Here is a 27,056-nt window from a genome sequence, read left to right as displayed (position 1 = left end):
CTGAGACCCAGCTCTCTGGTCTCCTGACACACTTTCCCAGCAATCAGCCCTCTGTGTGACACACCAGCTCTGGTATTGCAGAAAACCTGAGGTGAGGAGCCTCTCCTCTCCTCGCCTCTCCTGGCAGAGGCAGCTGCCCCCTCTGGAGTGCCTCAGAAGGGGACTGCCCCTCTGTGTGGCACGAGGACAGAGAGAAGAGACGTCATGGAAATGCACGCTCCGGGCCTGAGGACATGGAGAATTCAATAGGTTGCTCTGCAGGCTGGAGAGGGAGGGAGACACCAGAGGGGAGTGAGGGAGAGAAGCAGTGCTACACACGCAGCCTGGCTGTCCCCGGGCCACGAGTGCCACATCCCTGGGCATCTGGCACAAGACCCCACGGCAAAGCGAGGACGCTGCTCCTGAGGAGCTGGTGGGGCAGCCCCCACGGAAGCATCCCTGGGTGGAGCCAGCCTTCCTGGAACCTCGTCAGTCCTCAGGGCTTCTGCAGCTGGCACCTTCGTGCCCCATGAGGAGGTGAGCGAGGCACCAGGGCTGTCCCCAGGGCTGCGGTGAAGTCCTCCCAGGGGGGCAGCTTGCTTTGCACACATCAGCCTGGCTACCCCGCTCCCTCATCTGAAGGCGAGTGGTTCATGACACCTGACCCCTGACCTTCACAAGGACAAAATGACAACCCTTCAAGAGAGAGAGGAGCCAGCGAAGGAATCGGGAGGGGGCAGCAGCCCGGAGGTAGCGATAAGCGCTCATATTCGCAACTCACTCAGCTATGAAGACTTTGATGAATTTGCCTTCAATTTTGAAGACTATGATTTATGGGAGGCCATCAGAAACCATCTGGGCTACCCAGGCGGGGAGCCCACCTGTAAGTACTGGAGCAGTGACCCTACAGTTGCAGCTGTAGATCAGAGCCCTCAGTACAGTGCATATCTCCCTCCTGTGTTTGCTGTCTGCACCCTCGCCATGTCAGGTTGGTCTCCTGGTTTAGGGGAGGTATGGTCTTGCCCCACCGTGTGCCTGGGGACACTGGAGATGCTGCTTGATGTCTGTGTGTCTGTTCAAGGTCTTAGTACAGATCTGTGTCATAGTGCTGAGGTGCTTTACTGTGTGTGTCTCGCTCAAGCAGCTCTGGAGGCAGCTGCATCTTGCTGTTTGTGCTTATCAGGATGTGGCCCATGCCGTGGCCAGAGAAAAAGCAGCTGCTTCGAGGTGTGTATAAGGACAAAGAGATTTCCTTTTCCATCTGTAGCACAAGGTGACAGTGTGCTGCTGCTCCGTTTGCTGGAATTTGAGTCAAGGTGCGGATCTGACAGCGGAGGTGGGTATCAGGTTCTCAGCTCTGCACCGCAGCCTCATACCCAGAGAAAAAAATAACCTAATCCCTATGTCTGCAGACTTGAGCGTGGCTGTGAAATTAGCTGATGGCAGGCTGGCTGGTGTGTCTGGAAGGGGGAAAAGAGGAAGGAAACAAGAGTGAGAAAAACAGGGAAGGAGAGGATAGGAATCCTGAGAGTGAAAAATGTCTTTCTGTTCTTTGCATCTGTTTCTATACCTGCACATCCCTTGCAGAGGGATCTCTGAGCCATCCCAGGGACCTCACAGAAAGCAGAGCCTCACTCCCACCATCACACAGGAGTTCTTCCTTAGCAGATGGTGGTAACTCAAAGGTGGCTTTGTGACTTACCTTGGGAGTGATAATGTTCATAGCCAGAACTTTGTGGCGGTTGTCCAAGTGCCCTCATCTGGATCGTGTGTTAATTTTTCAAGGGATTTTAAGAGTGCACATGGGAGGGTGATGTGGTCCCAGAGCTAACCCACTTACTGGCTTTGCACACAAGAGTGGGAAGGCAGAGTGCTTGCAGCAGGTGCTCAGGATGCCTTGGTTCAGCTTCTAGCTCTGCCACAGACTGTCGGTGTGATCTCAGGCAAAACACTTAATTTCCCCTGCCTCCTAATCCTAGCATCATGTTCTCTCTGTCATCTGTCCCATCTTTACAAATCTTCAGGGAAAAAATGTCTGCCTATGTGCTTCTACAGGGACCAGCAAGTGGGGATTAGATTCTGGCTTTTACAGTAACAAGTCTGCTACTTGTTACTGTAAATTGATAGAGCATATAATAGTAGCAAAGTTCAAAATAGAAACCTGGAGCAAATTGGTCCCATCAGCTGTCCCAAGCTGAGTGAACTGTACATTAAAAGTGTGAGAAATTTCCCCAGGTTCACCTGGAAAAGGATGGCTGTTCTTGGGAAGGTAGAAGGGGCAGATCACTCTGCAAGATGTGACATACATCACTTGTAAAGTGGGGAAATTTGGCTTGCTAGTGTTTGATACATTCATTGATTGCTACAGCTAATATTGCTGGTGCTTGAAACAGGATGCACTGTACAGTCAACTCTTAATTATTTCTGTATAATGAATTCACACTGTGGATTAATCCTGCAGAGAGAGATGGCAGAGTCAGACACGGCAGAGGCAGTAGAGTCTGTTCTGTGCAGAACCAGTTCACTTCTGGCAGTGCCACTTGCCCAGCTATTCAGTCCATGGCAGTCCAGGACCAACTCAGATCCAGGAGGAATCAATTGCCTTTTGAATAGAGTTGAGTCTGTGGTCTCCTTGCACTCTTTAAAATGTTCATAGCATGAGCAGTGCTGGGCAGGGATACCTGGGTGGCAGCAGGGATGACCTGGGGTTCAGCTATTCCTATCACATTGAACTCAGCATCAGCCAGGAGAGACCTGGGCTTTGTGCAGGACAGAGCAGTAGCTTTTTCTAGAACCCAGCGTAGGGTTGTGTCTTATGGCATGTTGATTAGCATTTTGTTTAGTCTAGTTTTAAATATTTCAAGAGATGGAGTTTTAATCTTTTTTTTCTTGCTACAGTTTAACCATTGGGCTATATGGGCAGTGTGCACCATCCCTGTGATGCCAGGATAGCAGGTTGCTCTCTAGTACTGATACAAATACTTTGCTGCCTCTTTCTGGTCTTCCTGTTTGTGGATCAAGGGAAATGAAAAGAGGGAAGTGGGAGCTAACACACAAACGGAAGGCAGTTGCCTGCTGAGTTGGACTGACTAGCGCAGGCACTCTGGGGGAAGACTTTAATCAGTGCAAAGTCATATTTGTCATATTCAGATTTAAGCTGGTGGAAAAGGAACTTGGTGATCTGAAGAAATCTGACTTCTTTGGAAGCCAACATGGGAAGATCTTCTGGAGGACACTGCAGGAGATGCTGTGTGAGAGGGTGACATACTAGTTCATTGCAGTGGAGCTACCACAGGAATCTCTGTCCTCTGACATTGTCACTGTCTCATGCTCATATCCTGGGGAGCAAGAGCCATATTCCCTGGGGAGTTTGGCTTCAAGCAAGAAGGGCAGACCTATACCCTGGACATATCACCCTTTGATCTCAGTCCAAGATTCTGTCCTGAATAAGTACCCCAGACTTAGATGCTCTCTTGAGCTTGACTTTCATTTGGGGAAAGCACCAATCTCTCAGAATACAGAAAGGGTCTCTGTGAGCAGCCTGGAGCACCTCAATTGGGCTTTGCATGGGACTCCCAAAAGCCAGTGTCCTTTTCCCAAGTTAAGCCCATGTGCGCACCTTGCTCCTGTAGTTGTATCCCCCCAGGCATCTCAATAGCCACAAGTACTGCCAAGGGAGACCCGCAAAGTGGATCTCTCCTTAGTCTTCTGTAGGGATCTGGAGGTATGCCTTCACCAGTGCACTCCAACCCTGCAGCACTCCGGCTCCTGTCCCTGTCACTGAGTGTGGGAGTCACTGGAGGCTCTGTCAGGAAACTTGGCTCCTTGTGTTTTATCTGTCCTCCAGCCATTTGCTGGCTGAGACTGGACATGTGAATGCTTTCTAGGCCTGTTGCTGAAGAGCACTGTGTAATAAGTTGTCATCACCATAGGGAAAGCTTGCTGTGCTCTGGGTGAGCGTTCTGTCTTGCTGGGCAGAGCGTACTCTGGCCCTGGTCTTCCAGTGACATGGTGACAATGAGTCCCAGGGTGCATATGAGAATCAGAAGCTGCAGGGATTGGAGCAAAGTTGCTGGATACCGAGATCATTTGCTTGGTGGACTGCTTGTTTTATGTACAAACTCACAAAGTGAGTGTGATAAAGTGGCTACTGTGCACACAGGAACTCAGAAATCCATGCAAAATGCCATGGAAGCCCCACACATGCCTGACTCCCAGAAATGTTTGTAGCGGTGGGCAGTTATTGGCTCCTATCGACATTGCAGTGCAGTAAGTAGAGCAGGGAGGAGTCCCGCCATCAACAGGACGTGTATCAGTAGGGCAGCCAATGGGGGAAAATGCCCTGAGGCTCAATATTGATTCGTTTTATATTTAATTTAGCGACCCAGATTTCCAAGGTGCAAGGCCATGGTATGCCTGGCCCAATGCTGGGTGTGTCTTTCCATGCCAGATGTGCATGGATATTTCCCTACAACATCAAAGAGATTACTCGGCTTTCAAATGCAGTGCTTTTTAGTGCCTCTCATACCCTGAGAGCTGCAGGTCTTCAAGCTAAGTGCAGAAAGGTACATGCAGACAGAACATTCATCCCAGCCAATGGAGAGCTGCCCTTGCTCCCCCAGGGAGAAGACCTTGGCATTGTCTTACAAGCAAGGCCAGCAAACCTTGATGGACCAAAGCTGAGCAAGAGCCCTCACTCCATGATGGACTTGGTGGAGCCTGCCCATCCTGGAGGCAGGCTGTGAGGCTTTCCCCATTCCCATGTTTTGTCCATGCTGAGAAAGATACACTTGCTGTCTCTGAGTAGCGTCCAGGGAAACTACTCTCCATGGCAGGCTGTTGCCCATGCGCTGTTTCTTCAGCATTGCAAAGGGGGTTGGCACAGTTGTGACTGAATCATTTTGGTGGGCACTGGTTTGCCAACAGCACTCGTAGCTTGGTAGTTGGTCTGTACTGCAGCCTTAACAGCCTCTCTAGAGGCTTTGTGAGGCTTTGTTTCAGCCAGCCACTCTCTAAGGCAGACCTTTCCGAGGGCATCACAGCGGCACTGCGGAATGTCTAGAAGCAACGATACCTGGAGTTCACTGCCCAGCGTCCGTGCCAGCCCCAGCTGCAGTGTTATCCTACACTCTCATTGCACAATTAAATAAAACAGTCGTTGATATTTCCTTATGTCTCCCAGACCAGCAGCTAAATATCCTTCCCCTTCATTGCCCTTTTTGCTTGCTGAGCACCAGGCCTTCCTCTGGTGCGAGAGATGAGCCCCAGCCAGGTGCCTGCCTGTGCTATCTGGGGTGCAGAGCTGTGCAGACAAGGCTGCAGGTTGCTTTTTCTTGAGGGAGTATGGGGAGGGTTTACACGCCACTTGTTTGGGTACCACGAGTAAAAGCTTTCACGATGAAGCTCGAGTGTATGTACAACCTGGGAGGAAGCCTTCTTTGTGAAGAAATTAGCTCACAGGCATCTGGAAGAGCTGAAAGTAAGCAGATGAGGCAGTAAGGATCTTCAAAGGTCTGGAAGATGATGGTGAGTTCTCCAGCTGCCAGGGCTTTGGTAGCATAAGCTAATGAAAGAAGGGTGTGCTTGGATGTGTTTCCCTGCCAGACAGTGTTTATCCACTAGACAAATTGGTGGTCTTTTTTTCTTTCCTATGTCTTCAGGCCACCGTTTTGAAGATAACCCTGGTGTGAGGAGACATCTCATGAAAAAACCATCTCGGAGTCAGATCACCAGGACAAGCAAAAAATTAGCATCAACTCCATCTGTCAAGAAAAAGAAGAAGAAGAAGAAGCTGGATAGAAAGCCCCATGAGGTATCCATGTGCTGTCCTCCCACACTTGTTCAGAAGTCATAAATCAGGACTAGAAATGTGCAGTTTATAAAGTGATAAATGTGTTTCAATATAATTAATTCTTTACATGACCTTGAGGGTGACATTTCGAGCTATTATCCATTATCTTGGGGGCTGAAAATACACTTTTTTTAGTAAAAGTAGAGATTTCCCTGAAATTGCAAAGCTTTGACCTTAGGAAAAACATTAAAATATCCCAGAAATTGTAGTGCTGTTGTGAAAATTGGCAGCATGGTAATATCGTCATCTCTGGTAAGTGTGGAAAATTCTGAGGGAAACCAAGAAGGAGGCAGACGACAAAATTGTCACAGTTTGGTGGAAAGGGATGCAGCAATGCATCATTCTCTCTCATCTGCCCACACCATCTGACTTGAAGCTTTCTGGTGCTCCATGTGCTGATGGAAGCTCCTGCCACGCTGTCAGTGATATTTGTCCTGGCTGCTTCTGTTCACCAAGCCTCTGGTTAACTACAGCAGGCTTGCTCAGGCAGTGCTTCAGACCAGGCAGTACCTTGAGAACAGAGCTCAGGCTTTCTGTGTGTTGCTAGTAGAGCTGTATGCATCAGGGGAAGTCTCATGTCCTGGCTGTAATTCGCACTAGGTGTTTGTGGAGCTGAATGAGCTGGTGGTGGATAAGAACCAGGAGATGCACTGGAGGGAGACGGCCCGCTGGATCAAGTTTGAGGAGGATGTGGAGGAGGATACAGCAAGGTGGGGGAAACCCCATGTAGCTTCACTGTCCTTCCGCAGTCTGTTGGAGCTCAGGAAGACGATTGCCCACGGTGAGTCAGGAGCAGCAGGCCAGAGTTTGGCTCTGGCTCTGGGACAGGTTTTGCTGGATAGCTTCTGTCATTGTTTGGCCCATCAGTGGAGGCACACAACAATGTCTGTGTCCAGTCTCCATGAAGGGCCTGTGGAGACATCCTGCAACCTGTTTGGCAGGGTTTACAATAGCCCAAGGGTGCCTGTGTTGCTTCCATGCTCTGCTTCACTGCTCTTGGGCATGTGGCAGTTGCAACACCCAGCTGTGTCTCGGCTGACAGGTCTTGGACCCATCTTTGGTGTGAAATGGAAAGTTTGGTCAGAGCAGGAGACTGAAACAAAAGGAGATACCAGAGTGACCAGTGCGTCTTGGAGATTTTGGGTTCTCTTGGGACGAGAGTTTACAGAAAGGACATAGGGCACCTGGACTTGGGGCATTTCTCATCTGAAAGACTCTATGAGCCTGGCTCCTAGTGGAACAGCTGTATCCCCAGAGTGTGCATGAAATGGGGAGCATTGCACACTAGGAGCAGGGCTCTTCCCCTCTTGATGGCAGGTGCTGTCCTCCTTGACTTGGAGCAGACCACTTTGCCTGGCATTGCTCACCTCATGGTGGAGACCATGATCATCTCTGACCAGATCAGAGCAGAAGACCGAGCCAACGTGCTGCGCGCCCTGCTGCTGAAGCACAGGTGGGTGGCACATGGATGAGGGCTCCCAGGGCTCAGAGATTACATGTGAGCCCTGGGTGGCAAGGGAGGCAAGTCCTCTCATGGCCACCACTCTCCCCCCCCAGCCACCCCAATGATGAGAAAGAGGGCTTCTTCCCGAGGAACCACTCCAGCTCCAGCATGAACTCCATCGTGGGGAACCACCACCACAACCACACCACAGACACTTGTGTGCCCCTCATGGGGGAAGAGCGCATTGAGATGGCCGACCCCAAGGCCAACGAGACCGAATGCAAGGAGGTGAGAGTGACGGGGGTTTGGGGGAGGTACTGTTTCTTTTTACACACTCCAGGGACAACTCTTGGCTGACAGCAACCCTTCGCACCCACCTCTGGGCCCCTTCATGGGGGAACCTTGTACTGCAAGGACTGAGCTGCCCTGGATCACCCAGAGCGCTGGAAATCAGGTCATTGCATTATGATTTTGGAACCTAATTTTAGCTTGGCACTGTATGCAGATGTCTGCTTGAGCATGTAATGGCAGCAACAGCCCTGGTGCTTGCAGGGTGACCTCTGCTGTGAGGGTGCCTTGCCTGTGAAGCAAGGTGTTGGGTGTGCAGCCAAGGCAAGCCCAGCTGCAATTATGCCAGTGGGGTGCAAGGCCCTGTAGGGAGACCAAAGCATGGAGATTTCATCCTTACTTGTTTGTATTCTTGCCTGTCAGAAAAACCCACATCTCCATAACTCTGAGGGCCACCGTAAATACCTGAAGCTGATGGAGAAGATCCCTGAAGATGCAGAGGCCACAGTAGTTCTCGTGGGTAAGAGATGGCATGTAGTGTCCCCCAACAACTAGTGCAGATCTTGGTCTGGCCCCAGCTGTCTGTGCCCTCCCTCCTGAGAGATATTTGGCCATCTCTTACGTGTTTCGAAAGTTCAATTGGGGAGGGAGCCTGGTACACTCTCTCCTTTGCTGATGGTGCATGTTCTCTTTGTGGTAAATGTATGGGGTGCCAGGGTAGTTCTTTTCCTAAATTAAAAAAGAGGATGATGGACTCTGCTGCTGGGAACTGGGGCACAACTTAGTGGTGAAAGTCCTGCCAGGCTCACCAGAACTTCTGGTTTTGCAGCGCAGAAGTAAGTAAGTGGTGCCTGAGGGACAGGCTACAACTGCTGTTGGGCCTCTGAGCATTGCTGCCCTCTGTCTGCCTCTTCACACCTCATCAGCACCTGGTCCCTGTCCCTGACCAGTGTTGACTGCTGGTTGTGTGTGCCAGGGAGCTTTCAGTTTACAGAAGCAGGGCATGGCTGGTGGCAAAGTCTCAGGTATTGGCCATAGCACTGCCAGGGGATATTTTAGGGCTATGAGCAGGCAGGTTCAAGCATCATTGGGCTTGGTTCCTTCTAACTGCAAGAGTATTCCTTCTCAGCTCTTTGCTGGCATTAACATCTGAGCAAACCTAGCAAGCAAAATAAATGTCATTGCCTATCCAGTAGATTAAAAGCTCAGGCAAAGATGCTTGGCAGCTCAACCAAACTGATTCTTAATCATGATGAGGCCAAGTCAGGTTCATAAACGCACTTTGAATACTCACAAAACTAAACATTGGCTTGTTTCTGAGATAAGGCTGAGTCTCGCGATTCGCTTGGACTCTCGGATGGCCCATATTTGCCAGTCTAACACAGAACACAGCTCTTTGCTGGACACAGATGGCAGAAAGATCAGTAATAATGCCACAGAAATACAAGTATTCAATAAACATTTGTGTTTGGTAAGTGAAGGAAGCAGCTGGTGTGCCGGAGGATACAGGAGTACTTCCCAATCTGTTAGGAACCGAGGAGACTGTCAAGCACTGATGAGATGCAGACATTGTAAAACAAACTGTGTAGTTTGCTCCTATGAGTCTAGAGAACTGACTTACTTTTCTCTGGAAAAAAAAAGTTTAGGGATACAGGGAACATACAAGATAACAAAAGAAATCTCATAGCATCAGTGCCCAAGAAGGGAAGGACAGTGAGCCACTACCTATAGGTGGTTTAACCTGACATCCTTCTTGGCCAATATAATGGCAGGGCTAATATGGGATTCAATTAATAAAGAGCTAAAGAATAAGAATGTAATTATTGCCAAGCAATGAGGTTTATGGGAAATAGGTCATGTCAAACAAACCTGATTTCATTCTTTGATGAGATTAGAAGTTTGTTTGATACAAGTAACATATAAGAGTCTTCCTTCCATAAGTGGGAAGCAATCTTCCAATTTAAAATTAGGCCTTCATAGTGTAAGTAGAGCCCATCTGTAAGAATGGGCTAACTGGGAGGCTAAAGAAAGTAGCACTGCTTGTGAATGATCAGTAAAGGACTTGGAGCAGTCCTCAGCATGAAGCTGAGTGCTGTGTCAGTGGTCTGGAGAACGTGCAGAACTGCAGGGCTCCAGGGAACCCCTGAAATCTTTGTTTCCACTGTTAAGGGCTACCCAGTACAGCTCACCCCAGTGATTAACTCTGCTCCAAACATTGCCTCCTGGTAGGTTGCGTGCAGTTCCTGGAGCAGCCAACTATGGCTTTTGTCCGACTTAATGAGGCCGTCTTCCTGGAATCTGTCTTGGAGGTCCCAATTCCTGTCAGATTCATCTTTGTGCTTCTGGGACCTAGCCAGGCCAACATGGACTACCATGAAATTGGCCGCTCCATCTCCACCCTCATGTCCGACAAGGTGAGAAGCTGATGGACGGTGATGCTGACAAAGGCAAGGGAGTTTTGGTGGTTCCTTAGGAGACACTCCTGAGATGAAAGTGCTGAGAGATGCTGTGCGTAGGCCCGGGTGGGGTAGGCAGGTGTGAGCACCTGGGATTTTTAAGAGCAGCCTGGCTTGACTAAGGTAGAATGCTCCAGTACAGAGAAAAGAGTAGGACAGACACTTGGCTGGGATAGAGAGTGCTCGGCTGGGTGAAGAAAGGGGCCATATGTAAAAGCAGGAGCAAAGAATGACCCAAGGTTAGAGGGTTGGTGTTCAGTTGACATTTCTCAAACAGAAAGAAGGGGAGGCTGAGCAGTGCCTGTGACCATGGCACCTGGCCCAGACCACACTGATAAAAAGACCCAGCAAGCCTGGGGATGGTTGTCAGGTGTTTGGATGAAGCTTTCTAGCTGAGTCCCATGGCTCAGGCATCCATGCAGAGGAGCACATCCATACAGGAGGAGAGATGAGGAGGCAGGAAGGTTTTTCTGCCAAGCGCGTGCACTGCTAGAAGTCCCCCATCAGTCTACATGGCAGGAAAGTGAAATTCATTAACTTGTTAAGGAATTAAATGCAAAAAGACAATCTGAGCATCTGCATACATCCAGGACAAGAGGATCAGAGGTTCACAGGGTTCTTCCGGCTGGTGCCATGTAACTATAAGCAAGTAACAAACATTCCTGTCCTGCCAATAGTGCACAACTTTTCCTGAACTGGAGACTAAAAGGTTCAATCAGAAAATGTGGGTTATAGACAACAAGGTCTCACAGGTGAAAGATCCCTTCCCTGGAGTTGTACAGGGCACAGGGCTCAGCTGAGAATGTGTTTTTACCCAGAAGAGGTGAAATGCCATATTCCAGCTTCAGCACCATGTTTGTGGACTAATCTTGTTCATTTGAGTCTCTGCTCATCTTGCTGGAAGAGGAGAGGCAGCTGCTGCAACCAGGGCTGGCTGTAGCAAGGTTACACAGTGGCTGGCGCCAGACTATAGTATCGTTTACATTGAAGTGTGGCTCCAGGGAGTCTGTGTGCTGCAGGGACCTTAGCTGTCCCCTTCCTGCTTTAAAGGCTCTTCACTTGTTCATCATCCTCCAGCCCTTTCTCTGAAAGCATGTTTCACAGGCAGTGCAGCACTTCTACCTGTTTGCCAGCACCTCCCTACCTATTTGCAGTAGTGCTGTCCCCTCCTGGTCTCCTTGGAGTCCTTCCTTGTTATCCTGCTGTTGCTCTCAGAAGTATCTCACCTTTTCTGCCTGGTTTCCCTTGCATGGCTTCCTTCATGCTGTAGACTCCTATTTTCTCTCTCCCTCCCTCTCTCTCCCCCTCTCTCTCTCTCTCTCTCTGCCATGTGGAGACTCCCAAGAGTCTCTTATGCTTCCTGCTCAGGTCCTGGTTCTTGTGCTTTTTATCTGTGGTGCTTTAGGGTTCCACCAGCTTTTCCCTCAAAACAGGAGGCGGGATTCAGGAGTGTGGGTCACAGAGTGGCAGTAGTGAGACGAGTAGTGGGTTGAGGGAGCAGGATGTTACTGTAAAGGTCACAGCAAGTGTTGACTTTCCAGGCTGTAGGTAGCTGGGTCTAGTCTTGGTCTGAGCCTTCTCCCTCTCTCTTTTTCCCTGCTCCTCCCAGCACTTCCATGAGGCTGCATACATGGCAGATGACCGTCAAGATCTCCTCAACGCAATCAATGAGTTCTTGGACTGCAGCATTGTCATCCCCCCATCAGAGGTGGAGGGGAAAGACTTGCTCAAATCCATTGCCACCTTCCAGAAGTTGCTGCTGAAGAAGAGGAAGGAGAGGGAGCAGAAGTCCATGAAGGAGGGGACTGTTCAGGAAGCCAAAGGTCTCTCCACTCACATTTGGGCAAGTTTATGCCTAGTGCCCTGCATGCCCCAGTGGGCCCTCCCCTCCCAGAACCTGGCAGGAGTGTGAGGAGGTCCTGGCTCCTGCAGTGGGGAGCTGGGAGGGGGACAAGGGGAGCAAGACACTGGCTGTGGGCAGCTCTGGCAGCTGGGGGCAGTGGGATGTGCAGTGGAGGGGGCTCACCAGGCTAGTGCTGCTGGAGGAAGGTCTCCACTAGGTATTGGGAAGAGGGACAGCCCAAGGGTCCACCTCTGTTCCCTACTCAAGCTCTGCCCTCCTTGCACCTCCAGAGCTGTGTGAAGTGAAAGCTGAGGAAGAAGAGGAGGAAGCTGAGGACGACCCTTTGAAGCGAACCGGGATATTTTTTGGAGGTCTGGTTCGGGACATAAAGCGCAGGTACCCCAAATACCTCAGTGACATCAGAGACGCCTTGCACAGCCAGTGTCTCGCAGCCGTTCTCTTCATCTACTTTGCTGCTCTCTCTCCTGCCATCACCTTCGGGGGACTCCTAGGTAATGGGCCTGCTTTCTGGTCTGTTCTTTGCACTCTGGGACACTGGCTGTGTCTGTGTGATGCTGTGCTGGGGTGGGCTTTGGTGCTGTTCACTCAGGGAGAGTGGTCGTGCTGCATCTCGGCTGCTGCCTTGTTCCCACCCTGCCACTTGACCTCTCCAGCCTCAGCTCCCTGGGCTCCTTCCATGCTCCCTGCCTAACACAGGGGACCTCTGACTGATGGGATGGTGACCTGCCTCCTCTTTCTGGAGCTGTGCAGCCTGCCTGCCTGTAGTGATGGTGCCTGTGTCCGGACTATAACACTCACATGTTGTTCTCTTTCCCAGGAGAGAAAACTGAGGGTCTCATGGGGGTCTCCGAGCTGATAATCTCCACCTCAGTTTTAGGGATCCTCTTCTCCCTGCTCGGAGCCCAGCCGCTCCTGGTCATTGGCTTCTCAGGCCCTCTGCTGGTGTTTGAAGAAGCTTTTTACAAGGTACATGTGAGGCAGTATCTATGCTTGGCACCTGCTCCCTCTGCCCTTGTTCTGGAGAGTGCAGCTGGCATTTCTCAGCTCTGCAAAGTGTCTTCAGTAGTGTGGACTCCTTGGGTCCTTCCAGGCTCCTCTCAGCTCGGCCAAGGCTGCCCCTGGCTCTGCTGACCCTTTACAGGTCACGCTGTAGAGAGTTCTGCCTCCCATTGCTGTGTCCATTATCCCTTGAGGTGTGACAGTGATAACAGCACTCCTCTACTTGCTGACTCTGAGGGAAGCATTGTCCCCCAGCCCTGTGCTGCAGCCCATCTTGGCACAATAAGCACTTGTAGCTGCATCCTAAAACTTTCTTGTTCTTGGGGCTTCCTTTGAAGACCATTTCACAGCTTTCACTTGTGTCCAGGTTTCCTTGTATGTGAGCCCAACAACGTGTGTACTACTAATTTGGGATGTGCCATGTACATTACTCCTACCTCTCTGGATGAGGCCTAGGGTGTGTGCAGAGGTATCCTGGCCAGCCAGGATGGATATGTTTCTTAAGTAGCATGACCCCTTTACTCTTACAAGCACCCCTGTACCTTCAAGCAGTGGGTCTAATAATTCTCTTTTTTTCTGACTCCTAGTATGTCTGTGTCTTAAAAAAAGCATGTTTTTTCCTACAGTTAGATTTTCACCTTGGTGTGTCAAGAGTTTGGACGTGATGCCATTGCAGAGTGTGAATTTCCCTACTCTCCTGTGACTGCACTTCTCACTGACCTCTTTTCTTTGCCCAGTCACTGTGTACACAGGTGTACCTCTGCCTCTGGTGGTAGCGAGGAAGGCTGCAAAGGGAGAGGTGTGACTGGTGCTGGAAGTAGTTGGTGTTGATGTGTGTGGAGGAGCAGAGGTGCTGTCTGAGATTATGGCCCAGCTAATGTAGCCTTTATGCAATGGGACATAGCAGGATGCTCACGCTCTCCTTTGTAGGGAACAGACGTGCTGTTGAGTGCATGGAGCAGTGGAGGGCTGTGTTTGAGCAATGGCACCTCCATATGGGTGGGATGGGGAGCATCATGCATGGTTGGCTTCAGCGGAAAGCAAAGGAGGTACTGTTAAAAAGACTGGAGAGGTAAAGACCTGCTTGGTGTGAGCTGGCAGGTGTTAGAGCAAAGTCTGCAAATTTGCCTGTGACTTCAGCAATGAATTCACTGTCTCTGTGCTGGATGCCCAAGCAGATGTAGATGCTTTTTTCCAAGAGAGTCTTTGATCTTAATGGGGAGCAGATGCAGGAGGCAGCCTGAGGAGCCGTAAGTAACTCCTTCCCCTTTCCATTTCAGTTCTGCCAGACACAAGGCATTGAGTATCTCACAGGCAGAGTGTGGATTGGTCTGTGGCTCATCGTCTTCATCTTCATTATTGTGGCAGCTGAGGGAAGCTTCTTGGTGCGCTACATCTCGCCCTTCACCCAGGAGATCTTTGCTTTCCTCATCTCCCTCATCTTTATCTACGAGACCTTCTACAAACTGTACAAGGTGAACCTTCCCCAGGGAGATGGGCCACTGCATCTCTTGATCTCTCAGGACCCTGCTGCTTTAGCATACAAGTGGCAGGGGAACGGGGCCAGCTCAGCCACAGCTTTCCTAGACATTCTGCAGAGCATTTCTTTGCTGGCCTCTCATGCCTCAGCACAGCTGCCTCCTATGCCATCACAGAGGGTGGCAGGAAGAGCCCTAATGTCTCTCTCCCCTTCTCTTCCTGCAGGAGGCATTAAAGAGGGGCCAGTTTTTTCTCCCCAACCCTCTGCAGCTGGGTAGGTTGTGAGGCGAAGTGTGACAGATGCTGAGATTGTCTGTGCCCACCATCTACCACCCTCACCTCTCCACAGAGCAGGACACTTCCGCTTCCCCTGGTTCCCATTAATGACAGTGCCCCCTGCCCCTCCTTGTGGTAACTTGCCTGCTGCTTTTCTCACCTGTCCAGGTGTTTGCAGAACATCCTTTGCTGAAGTTCTACCCACCGAATGTGCAGAGCAGCCTGAATGCCAGCATGCTCTCTGCAGATGCGATGTCACTGGGCACCAGGATGCAGCCCAATACTGCTCTCCTCTCCCTCATCCTCATGCTAGGCACCTTCTTCATTGCCTTCTTTATGCGCAAGTTCAAGAACAGCCGTTTCTTAGGAGGAAAGGTGAGAAGTTCGTGGGACCCAGATGTTGAGGACAAGGGATGTGCCAAACATATAATTCTTCTTGGTACGGACCTTTGTTCTGCAGAGCACTTGGATGTCCCCCAAAGAAACACCAGAAATCCCTTAAGTACCTTGCAGAAGGGATAGTAGCCCACCCTAGGCTGCAGACCAGAGCTGACTGTTGGTGACAGTATTTGCACTGTCCTGCTCCAGTGAGCTTTGCTGGAAAGTCCTCTGCACCTTGGGAAAGCTCTTTGGTCTGGATACAAATCTATTAAACTAGAATATAGGGGCAAGAGCTTACAAGTTGTTCTCTTTGGACATCTCTCACGTGCAGGGCATCTGTATAATACCTGCACCACTGTCTAAAAATGCCAGCAGGACCAATTAGCCAGTCATTTAAGAGGACTGTGTGTTATGTGGGCAATGGGATGCACAGCCCTATGGGTCAAGTCTGGGTTCCCTTGCCCTGCCCATCAGCAGTGCTTAGGTTTGCAGTGGTGCCTGGCCCCACTTGGGGCTTCTCTTTGCTGCAGGCTCTCTGTAGCAGGGTGGATGCATGGAGCTGGCCCTTCTCTTTGCCAGTGACAGGTCTTTATTCTGCAGGCTCGGCGGATCATTGGAGACTTTGGGATCCCCATTTCCATCCTGGTCATGGTGCTGGTGGATTACACCATCACTGACACGTACACACAGGTAGGTGCCAGCACTGCCCTCAGAGCCCCTCCTGCAGCCCAGCAGTAATTCCCTGTGGCACTGTGGCCTGCTCTTGTGCAACGGGGAATTTGTATTTCCTGCTTCTTTAGTCATAACAGCAAACAGGGACATTCCCCTTGTCCTTACTCCCACGCTGAAGGGAAGCTCCAAGGGTCTTGCTGAGACTGAGGCCAGATCTACAGGGACTGGAGTGTCCTGGTATCCCTCTGGTATTCCAGCTGTTAGTAGAGGAGGCTTTAGGGGCTTTAAGGAATTTCACTGCAGTTAATTCCTTGTTTGTAACTCTAAACACTTGTAGTCAATCAACAGGATATAAACTGGTTATGCACACTGAAGAGGCTGGCATGTAAAATGGTTTCAATGGGGTTTAATACTTAACATACTTATTCTCTCCTTGATTGTAGAGGCTACTAAATATTTTGATCACCATCTTAATAATTTTTTCCCAGTTTATGCACAAATTTAGCATTAAGTTTGATAACTTAATGTTATCAGACAAGCCCATCTCACAGGTTTCATTTTTTCTCCTTTTTCAGTAGATATGTACTTATATATTTTTGTTGTGGTATTTTTTTTTCACTAAGACTGGGGAAAGGGTGAAAGCTATTTCCTGTTCATCATGCAAGGTTTTTATCAAGACAGCCCAAGGCTTGGTGGAATCAAAATGCATTTTTATTCATTTGAATTTCAATGAAAAATTTGAGTCTATCAGATGTTAGTAAAATCATGCACTTTGTTACATTCTTTTCATACCCTTCTACACTTCTACAATTAATATCAAAAGCATTATCATTTCAGTATTAACTCAGCATATGTACAAAGCTTTCTGAGAAAATGGTACTTAGTTACACAGCTTAGCTCAAGGACAAGCATTCCAGGAATATTATTCATACTTATGCTGATTAACATAAATGCAAATCATAAACTCTCCCTGCAGTGCAGATAGCAAAAATTGCTGTAGAGGAGCACAGAGCCAAGGGTTCAAATGCTAATGAACGCAGGGTCAGGATGATGTACAGCTTGGAGTCTGTGTGGTCTGATAGGAGCCACAAACATGATATTCCCTCTGAACATGGTCAGGGTGAGGTCATTTCCAGAAAATGTGGTCACTTCTGGGGTTCACACTGCAAAAACAATGCTGAAAAATGTCTCAGAAAAGCCTTGGAAAGTCTGGAAAGCTGCTTCTGAGTAGGGTAGGCAGTTCAGAACACTTAATTTGTCCGAGAAGAGGTCAAGGAGCATTGTAACCACTGGCATGGGGGTGAGGTTCCTGAGGGAAGATGATTCCTTGGTCTTTTGGACAAAAATGAAGGAAATTTCAATAGCTGAAAGGAAATGAGACAGGCCTATGTTAGGGGACATGGGACTTTTTGCACTGAAGGTTTGATTACCCAAGAGAAAGTCCTGCTCAGTTCAGGGTGGCTTATCCCATCATCTGAAGTGTTCAGACAAGGAAGAGCAGGAGGATCAAGGCTAGTCCTGTGTGAGGCTGTGGGCAGGTGTGTATTGATGAATAATTGCTGGGTTTTGTGACTACACCACCAGAAGCTGAATGTCCCTTCTGGCCTGTCGGTCACATCTCCTCACAAGCGTGGCTGGTTCATTCACCCCATGGGCAGCAGTGGGACCTTTCCGCTGTGGATGATGTTTGCCTCTGCCATCCCTGCTCTCCTGGTCTTCATTCTTATCTTCATGGAGACACAGATCACTACGTGAGTACCTCCCCTATCAACCCCAACTGTCACTAATCCCTAGGCAGGCAAGACCAGCATAAGCGCTGGTGTCATTCACATGGAGATGCAATGGGCATCCCAGAGGAACAGCAGGGGCAGGATTCTGGCCATTTCAGGCTGTACCTTGGCTTCTCCACTCATCTTTTGGCTCCCCCCGGCATGTGGTGTGGAGGAGACCTGCCTCAGCCAAGCACAGGAGGAAACTTCTAACCTGAAGCTGACAACCATCATCCATCCCTCTCCTCAGCCATCTCCTTGTTATCTCCATGTGTGCTGTCTCCGGCGAGTGAATTGAATGTTGTCCCCAGCTGCAGTGCTATCTCTGGGCACTGCACTGACATGGGCCCGGCACTGACCCAGGCTCTGTTTTCTTTCAGGCTGATTGTTAGCAAGAAGGAGAGGAAGTTGCTGAAAGGCTCTGGCTTCCACCTGGACCTTCTTCTCATTGGCACTATGGGGGGGCTTTGTGCACTCTTTGGGCTGCCCTGGCTGACCGCAGCGACAGTACGCTCTGTCACACATGTCAATGCCCTGACTGTGATGAGCAAGGCCATCGCACCAGGAGAGAAGCCCAGGATCGAGGAGGTGAAGGAACAGCGTGTGACCGGAGTGCTCATTGCTGCTCTCGTTGGTGAGTCTCTGCTTGGGTGAGGGAGGGAGGGGAGAGGTCAGGACCAACCATGTGCGTCTGCTGGCAGTGTCCCTGCCCCACAGGCCAGCCTGTGCTCTGCCTGCTCACTGCAGGACTGCCCACACTAACCCCTTTGGAGCTTCCTTTCCCTTGCAGCCCAGGACAGAGAGGGAGTGGGAGAGGAATGGAGGTTGAGGTGTCTTGTGGAAGGGCTGGCATGGGACACACCATGCCCTGAGCTCTGTCTGTGCAGGTCTGTCCATTGTGATGGGGAACATGCTGCGGCAGATCCCATTGGCTGTGCTCTTCGGCATCTTCCTGTACATGGGGGTTACATCTCTCACTGGCATCCAGCTCTATGAGCGGCTGCTTCTGATCTTCATGCCATCCAAGCACCACCCTGACCACATCTACGTTGTCAAGGTGAGCAAAGACAAGTTGCAGGGAACGAGGTAATGAGGAGCAGAGGAAGAAGAGGTAGGTGAGGGGAGGATAGTGCTTTGCTAGAATGATACTTGGCTTGGTGACCCTCCTTGGCTGCAAGTGTGTGCTGAGAAGTGCAAGCCATGCACAGAGGTGGTACAATGCCGTTGTATGCCTTGGATAGCATGCTGCACCCAGGAGTGTATTGCCAGTGTATTGTATGGACAGACAGACAGTTTATAGGAGTGATGCATTGCTTGAGTGGATGAAGGGACACTGCACTGCCAGATGGGTATGCTCCCAAGTCACACAGGGGTTGATGTGTTGTGGAGTTCTACCTTGCTGTAAAGGCAGGTAGAGCATGCAGCAGTGTTGCATTGATGTACTCATCTATGCAGAAGGGTTACATTTTGCCAGTTGGGTGTTTATTAATCTGTGTGGAAGGATAATGTGTTCTTAGACTGGATTTACCTCCTAGGTGAAGACCTGGAGAATGAATCTCTTCACCTGCATTCAACTGGCCTGCATTGTGTTGCTTTGGGTGGTGAAGTCTACAGTGGCATCCCTGGCCTTCCCCTTTGTCCTGATCATGACAGTGCCATTGCGACGCTTCGTGCTACCCCGCTTCTTCCACGACAGGGAGCTCAAAGCGGTAAGCAGATAGCTGTCTTCACAGTCTAGCTTGCAACACTGCAGTGAGATTGAGGAGATTTGGCAGCCTGAAAGGCTGGGAGAACCTGAGCCATCAAAGCCTTGGTTTTTCTTGCTATTATCTGACAGTCTTTGCTCAACAGCAGTAGGTGGGTGAATGGCTTCCTTGGAGGTTTTAGCTCTAGGAGTGCAGTGTGAGATGGATGGGCAGCCTAGGGCAAGGAAACGCAGGTTCCTACTAGGCAGAGGCCTGGAATACAGGTTTCCCCTTCCATCTTGTGGCTCATTCATCAAGAGACACCCCAGTTCCTCACTGAGCCAGTAGCAACAGCCTAGCATCACAGCAGAGCCTGTGGCTGCCTGGCACTTAAACATGTAACCACAATGCTAGGGTGCTGGCAGCTGCTTGAGAGCTGGCAGCTCCTCTGCTGCTGTCAACATCCTGAGCTCCTGTTGGAGAACAGCCTGGAGCAGCACCTAGGAATGGGTGCTGCAAGCAGGGGAAGAGGGGGGAGCTGCAGTGCTGGACCAGAGCCCCAGGCCTTGGAAAGAGCATCAGGCTGGGGATGCATAGATGGGCATGAGGGTTTAAAAAAGGAGCCTGTTGGGAGGGGAAGGAGCAAGAGCCTTGCTTTTCCAGCACAGCCCAGCTGCCTGGGTCACTGTGTGCTGATCCCTCCGTGCCAGGCTTGACCCCACATTGGGGCCGGCTGTGGCCTTCAGAGCCTGGTCTCTGCCTCTTCCCAGTTGGACTCAGAGGATGCGGAGCCAAACTTTGACGAGGATGGCCGGGATGAGTACAACGAGCTGCACATGCCTGTGTGAGCTGGGACCTGCCCTCCCCACTCATGGGACAGGCCGCTCGCACCTGCTCACCCCTCCTGAGAACTAACTGGGGACTTGCCATGAGTCAACGATCTCTTGCCTGGACCAACGAATGGCTGTTCCATAGCCCTGCAGGAGGCAGCCCTGGATGTGGCTGCCCCATCGCTCGCTCAGCAGAGGCTGTGAGTCTCTCTCCTCTTGGTCCTAGTGGGCTGAGAGATGCCTCTCACATCCCAAAGCTGTGTGGGCCCTCAGTGCCCTTGGGTCAGGGGTCTGCCCCCTCCCTGCTGGAGGCAGCCTGTGCCTGGTCTCCAGGTGGTAAAAGGGAACCGTGCCAGCTGGTGCCACTGCATCCCCCTCCACTACCATGAAGCTTGGATGTCTCAGCACCACATGACACTGAGCACTCACAGAGATGGGCTAGAAGCTGCCTGTGGATGTCCAGTGGGCTTCTCCCAGGCCAGCAGGCTCTTTACTCAGCTGGCAGATGCCTTGCTCCTGCTCCCTCTGCCCCCTTCTAGGAGTGCTCACATTGGGCCTCTGCCACAGCCCCTGGCCCATGGGGCTGCTGCAGCCTGGCAGACAGGCAAAGAGGGACAGGCACCCCTGGCCCTGTCCTCCAGACCATCATCTGTGCAGTCACCTTCCCACATAACTGTTTTCAGCTCTTGCTTGGCATGGGAGAGGCTGTTAGCCTCCTCTCAATTTTCCCAACCTTATTTGCAAACGCAAACTGCACCGGGAGGGGAGGCTGGGGACAAGCAGGTATCCTGAAGCCTTGAGTGTCTGCCCTCTTGCAGGAACTAAGAGGAGTCCTGTGCCATTCTGCACCTCCACAAAGGTTGCAGGGGTAAATGCATCATAGGGCTGCATCCCAGTTCCTGATCCACACATTTCTGTCCCTGAGAATAAACCATGTTTAAGAAGCTATACAAGAGATGTAGTGCTGGAGCACAAAACAGTCCTTTGGGTCCCCTCCCATTCCCTGTGCAGTGATCCACTGAGTCTGGCTCCTTGCAACCCTACAAGGAAGTCACTGAAACCCCCAGCCCCAATTCTGCTGCCATACTGAGATGACCTTTCACATCCAGTGGTTCCCTCCTAGTGGGAGGGAGCAGCATTTAGCCCACCTCTCAGCCCCCATCACCTCTGGGCAGCTCCAAACACAGAATCACAGGATGGGTCAGTATGTCATCTGGTCCAACCTCTCTGCTCAAGTAGGGTCATCCTAGAGCACATGGCACAGGACTGCATCCAGACAGTGAATGTCTCCAGTGAGGGAGAATCCACAACCTCTCTGGGCAACCTGTTCCAGTGCACAGTCACCAACACAGTAAAGTTCTTCCTCATATTCAGGTGGAACTTCTGTGCATCACACCTTTCTGCCTGACAGGGCTTCCTCTGGGGTCTCCCTGACCTGGCAGCCTTTGTTCAGAGCTGGCCCAGAAACTGCTTGATGGTGCCCTTACTGCCTTTGGCAACTCCAAGGGTAGTGCCAGAGGAGACAGGCACCCCAGCCTCTCCCTGATGGTTGGAGCTGGAGTGGTCTTCTGGAGGAAGCTGGGATGCATGCTTCACCATTGGATTTGGGACAAGACATTGCCCCTATTCCCACTTACCAGCCTGGCTCCTGCGAGAGATGGTGGTTGCTTCATTACAGGAGGGTCCGATGCCTTCCTTGGGAGGCTGCAGAAATATCCCATCAGAGAAAGAAGCCTCCCCCCACAGCAGGTTCCTGCCCACAGCCTGGCCCCCCCGCAGGGCCCAGGGCGGAGAGACGAGTGTCTCTGTGTGTCTGTGGCCGTGTGTGTCCTGTCCTCCCTGTGTAGTGTAGGAGGCCTGTTGTTGCTGTGCATTGTGACTCCTCTGACTGTAGTGGAAACAGCTACACCAATAAACTCTTCACAGGAATTGTGCCTCTGGCTCTATGCCTCTGTTTTTTATTGCCAATGGCAATAAATTGATTGAAATTCCCCAACACAAAACTTTCTTGCCCACAACAGCCAGTAAGGTAGCAAGCCCCAGCTGGAGCAAGGGCTGTAACCATGTTATCCACTACCAGCGCAGAGGTGGGTTTTCTATCGCCATCATCAAGCAGACTGGTTACTGTGGGCCCAGCTAGATCCCCCATGCTGGCTGCTGGAAACGGGAGTCTGAGCCCCATATTTAACCAGAAACACATATTCCTGCCTGTTTGCATCTGTATACATGTACGCACTCCTGCCTGTGTGCTCAAGAGCGCTCAGTGCCCATGTCCTTATGCAGTCTGTAGCCACACGCTGAATGGCAGGGCCATGTGCTGAGCATGGAGGAAACATCTCATTAACATGTTCTGTCCACGCTTTCTTCCCAGGCAGGAGCTGAGCCAGGTTCCCATGAGCTGCTGGCTGCCCGCAGCCCACATGGTGATGGGCTGGGTGTCCTCCAGTCATGCTCTCCTGGGTGCTGCTGCTGGGAGTAGGCAGTAGTCCTACCTTATGTGGTCAGTCACAGGCTGCTCCAGGGGCTGGCCAATGCGATGGGGCACGTGGCAGAGGGCTGAGTCTGCCCAAGTACAGGAATGGTGGCCATCCTGTTTCTGAGCCAGGCCTGCTGTTGGGCAGGCAGTGCCTGGCCTCGCAGCACACTCTCCAGGTCCTGGCAGCGCTGCTGAACCTGCCAGAGAGGAGGAGGTGTGGGTGCCTGCATCCTGAGCATCCAGATAGGTTGGATGGGAGTATCCAAGACCTGCAGGCTGGTCTACCATGTTAGGAAACGCTACCTCTTCCATTCCCCACTCCATGGCTCTCCTTCCTCACATCATCACACGGCTGCCTAACGGCCCGTTGGTTTGAACTGGAGAGGTTATGGCTGTACCCAGTCCCACAAGATCCACATCTCCACCTGGATGCCCAGCCCTTCCCATGCAGCACCCTGGCCCACAGCAGTGCCCCACTCACCCTGGTATGCAGACCAGGGAGCGCAAGCAGAGCGAGCACATGCCCCTTACCACATCAATCCTCGGGAGGAGAATGGGCCTGACCTCCAGCTCCAACAGCCAGTCAGCCTCCAGGATGCTGTGATGGTACTCTTCTACCTCCAGGCTCTTCTGCAGCTCCTCAGCTAGGGCAGCCTGGTGCCAGCGACATCCCACACCCATACCTGGGCTCTGCCAGGGCCGGGCCAGCCCTGTCCCCTCGCCCCGCTGCTGCAGGCGCAGGAGGCGGATGTGCTGGGCGACATGATGGACCTGAGCACGCAGAGCGGCCGCCCGCTCCCCACAGTGCAGCTGGGAGCTGCTCCTCCCAGCTCTCCCGCAGCTGGGCTCGCAGCTCCCCAGCACTGCTGCCTGAGGGCTGCAGCAGGACCATGAGGTTGTACAAGCCCAGGGGAGACCCAGGCTGCTGGGGGGCCCTGCTGTGCAGTGGGGGCTGTACCATGCTGGGAGCCAGCCCTGCTCTGCCCCATGCTGGTGGCTGCTGTGGCAGTGACGGTGATGGTGGCAGGGAGAGGCTGTACCTGCTGCATTGGAGACAGACCCACCTCTGGGCAAGATCTGCTGTGACCAAGCTCTGGTAAAAGACATCAGGGACCAGCCTCAAGACCTTCACAAAGGGCCCCACATCAGCAAAGCCACGCAGGTCATGCAAGCTCTGGGGGCTGAATACTCTCTCGCTGAGGGTCCCCCCCTGCAGCAGCAGCCCCCAGTTACGCCGGCGGGCAAAGAGGTGTGCAGCCAGGTGGGGGACGGATACCAAGGGGGACCTCCGGATGGGGCAGGATGCTGGCTCCTCATGCATGTATAAGTTCTCGCAGAGTGGAACCACCACCCTGGTGTCGAACCTCTCCTTGACTGTGCTCAGGTGCTGCAGGTAGGAGGCCAGCCAGTCCACATAGCTGCTTGCCATGTCGGGGCTGGCCGAGCCAGGCTGGCAGTGGGTGAGCCTCTACAGGTGCTGCCAGCTCTCCACCTGCCCCGAGGAACTCCGTGGCAGCAGCAGCAGCAGCACATGGTACAGGCTGCATAGGTTGAAGCCCTTCTGGCACCACTGCACATGCCTCACAAAGGTGCTGATTTCCCCTTCGAGGACAGAGTACAGGGCCTCCATGGGTGGTCACGGTGGTGGAGAGGAGGCAGCCAGGATCACAGCTTATCCAGATGGTCCTGGGTGCTGGATGTGCTGGGAAACACAGTGTACCAGGATGCGATGCAGGTAGGATTGCTGTGGGGGCTTTGGTTTGGGTCACGCGTGTGGGCTCAGTCAGCAAATGGTTCTACCAGAGGCTGGCGTGCTGTTTGAAGGGGTGGACTTCTGGCCAGCTCGAAGGAGTTGGTCCTGGTTGCTCTGCCGGAGAAGAGACAGTGGGTGGGTGGGGAGGAGGGCAACAGGGATGGACTGGGGCAGGAGGAGTAAGAGAGCTGCAAGGGGCGCACTCCAAGGGGTACCCCCACTTTTGTGAGACCAGAGGAGGAGGGAGAGGCTGCTGCGTGCTGCCACACCAGGAGCATGCTGGATCACAAAATGCTGCTGCAGTATGGGGACAGTAGCTGAGAGGCTGCCTGCAGACTCGGGATGCTCCTGCGCTGGGGCCGGGGAGAATACTCTGTATGTCTGCAGGCCCCCTGTTTGCCAGGGTATGCTCTGGGATGGGGCAAGTGTTTACCTGCTCCCTTCTAAGGGACTCAGTTATGCCAGACCAGGACTGCACTCCTACCAGAAGTTTCTCCCACCTCTTTGCTGTATGGGAAGAGGTTTATCTTTACAAAAGCAAGCCTGTTCAGAGACTAAAAATAGAAGGTCTGTTCCTAAAACTATCAACTGTATTATTTTAAACAATTGTATGTTTAAGCAAACTATTTGGTTTTCTGTTTCTGCCACCTGGGTTCAAGTACACTCAAGCTATCTTCTCCAGTTATTTTTATTCCCTGCAGCCGGGAGGGGCTGGCACATCTCTGTTGTCAGATACCACTGGCACCCATTCACACAGCTACATGGCTGGGAAGCTAAAGAAACTGCTGTTTAAGACCATTTCCACAGCAAAACTGTGAACCAGAGCCACTGGCAAAGTTTCCCCTTTCCCGTGTATGTCTGAAAGTCCCTCCCTGGGCTTTGATATCTGCTTTTCAGCCACCCAAACTTCATTAAAATAAATTCCAAAAATCCTTTTTCCTCTTCCCGTGAGGAGGAGTTTGTGATCCCTGCTCCTGGGGGGTGTGGGACAGGTAACAATGGCAGGAGGCGGCAGTTCCTCACACTTGGCGGGGGTGAGAGCAGCTCTGGTTGTATTTACCTTCCCCAATGCAGGTGAGTTTGTTCAGATGTGAGTTGCATCAGTCTGGGGAGAGCAGAGCTGATGCTGAGGGGGATGATGGTTGCATGTGAAGCCCCAAGAGCAGCCCCAGCTCATGGTTGCTGGGGTCCTGCTTGCTGTTGCAGGTGTTGAGGACCACCAGCAAGTACTGCTGAGCACTGGAGACGCTGCACATCCCTGCCATGGCCCCAGCCCCATGCTCTCTGTCTCCTTCTGCCCTCCATCCACCTCCCCTCCATGTCACTCAAAAGAAGGGACTTACCAGCCCCAGGAGAGGCACCGGGGAGAAAGGGCTGAGCTGGGCCCTGTTGTCTGCCAGGGGAGGAACATGCCCTCCCTGGGCACGGACACAAACCTTCCTCCCCATGGGAACGGCAGGTTTGGACGTGTCCCTCACGCTGGAGCCAGCCTTTCCCAGAGCCAGTTGCTAGGCCCACAGGCATTGCCACAGAACTACAGGGCAGAAATGCAGATCCCTTCAGCCACTCTCCCTCGCATAGGTCTTCGCAAAGGACATTTTTCTTGCAGAGATACCTGAATCCTGGGCACCGTTTTGGATAGCATGTTTCTTCAATTCAAGTGAGTACTCCTGTAATTTGTCTGGCATTCGCTGCTTTGCCCTGGGCGGTTCACTTCCTGCCTGCTGCCCTGTGCCCCTGCCCCGTCCCTCCCAGAGCATTGTCCCTGCAGGGCTCTCCAGCCCTCTGGCTCTCTGAGGTGCCTGTGCTAGGACTGCTCCCCAAAGGGATTCTTAGCAGAAGTGAATGAGGACAGTGCTGGGGCAATTCTCTTGTGCCCACGCAAGGTTCCCCATGAGCTCGTGCAGAGAGGGGCAATGCTGCTGTGAGGTGGGGATGGGGAAGACTCAGCCTGAGCTCTGAAAAATCTTCTTCCAAAAAGAAACTAAAGCTTCTTCTGTGCAAGGAGCAGCAAGGACGTAGGCTGGCACCCATGGGTGTTCTGCCCTGCTCAGAGGGGGCCATGCAGGAGCCAGAGCAAGGAGGAGTATTGAGAATCAGTGCTGCACAACATCTCCCATCTCTCCCACCACTTTGTTCTGTGACCTCCTGGGCTGCCAGATGTGATCTTGCCGCTGAGCAGGACAGGAGGGTAATCCTCTTCTTGTGATTTCTGCAGAGAAGGGGGGACCTTGCGATCTCTGCTGCAGGAGCCCAGCTGGATGATTGCCTTCATGCACCAGTCCAGTGTCCCTGGAGGATGTCCCCCCCCTTCCAGTATGCAGAATACAGAAACGTCACTGGGGTAGGAGAGGCTGGGGAGCAGCTGGCCCCCTCTGTACCAGGCTCTCATCCTCAGCAAAGACAGATGGCCAGATGCTGGGGCCAGTTACTGATGCTCTGAACTGCAGCTGCACTCACTTTTCAGCCCTGGAGGTGATAGCACAGCCTTGCCTGCTTCTTGGGTTTGCTAGCCCAGTAGCCCAGCATTTCAGGTTGCCTCTTGGGGACTTATAAGGGACAAATACAACAGGGTAGGGTTTGGCATTGGTTTGGAGTAAAAGAGCTCTCTCCTTCAGCACAAAAATGATTTTGCAAGCTGAAGCAGTGCAGGCAAGATGAGGAAGAGGAAATGGCTCCAGCTACCAGCACCCATCAGCAGACCTTGACCACAAGCAGGGGTAGTGATATGACACCATTTAACCTCCTTGCTTGCTTGCCTGGATTGCTGGTTGCAGTTGGAGACAGAGAACTCGCCATATCTGGTAAACAGCCCAGTCTGGGAAACGCCTGCACCACAGCTGCCTGACATACT

General features: G+C 51.9%; 1 protein-coding gene across 2 annotated transcripts in view; it reads left to right on the top strand.

Moving 5' to 3' along the window:
• SLC4A3 (solute carrier family 4 member 3) overlaps nt 1-21,914 on the top strand; it is a 35,085-nt gene extending 13,171 nt beyond the window's left edge. For both annotated transcript variants that reach the window (XM_027678780.1, XM_027678779.1), the window contains exons 7-23: nt 5,640-5,791; nt 6,431-6,611; nt 7,148-7,283; nt 7,388-7,562; nt 7,986-8,082; nt 9,792-9,976; nt 11,628-11,841; nt 12,152-12,373; nt 12,700-12,848; nt 14,162-14,356; nt 14,805-15,011; nt 15,618-15,707; nt 17,274-17,440; nt 17,839-18,092; nt 18,346-18,515; nt 18,994-19,167; nt 19,914-21,914. In XM_027678780.1, coding sequence (XP_027534581.1) covers nt 5,640-5,791; nt 6,431-6,611; nt 7,148-7,283; nt 7,388-7,562; nt 7,986-8,082; nt 9,792-9,976; nt 11,628-11,841; nt 12,152-12,373; nt 12,700-12,848; nt 14,162-14,356; nt 14,805-15,011; nt 15,618-15,707; nt 17,274-17,440; nt 17,839-18,092; nt 18,346-18,515; nt 18,994-19,167; nt 19,914-19,991 — 2,846 coding nt within the window. In that variant the 3' untranslated portion in view covers nt 19,992-21,914. The remainder of the gene's footprint in view (nt 1-5,639; nt 5,792-6,430; nt 6,612-7,147; nt 7,284-7,387; nt 7,563-7,985; nt 8,083-9,791; nt 9,977-11,627; nt 11,842-12,151; nt 12,374-12,699; nt 12,849-14,161; nt 14,357-14,804; nt 15,012-15,617; nt 15,708-17,273; nt 17,441-17,838; nt 18,093-18,345; nt 18,516-18,993; nt 19,168-19,913) is intronic.
• Nucleotides 21,915-27,056: the final 5,142 nt, after the last annotated feature.

Source organism: Neopelma chrysocephalum, unplaced genomic scaffold, assembly GCF_003984885.1.
Source record: "Neopelma chrysocephalum unplaced genomic scaffold, ASM398488v2 Primary Assembly neopelma1_44, whole genome shotgun sequence".
NCBI lineage: Eukaryota > Metazoa > Chordata > Aves > Passeriformes > Pipridae > Neopelma > Neopelma chrysocephalum.
The sequence above is the reverse complement of the archived record's forward strand: the minus strand, read 5'-3'. Positions and strand labels throughout refer to the sequence as shown.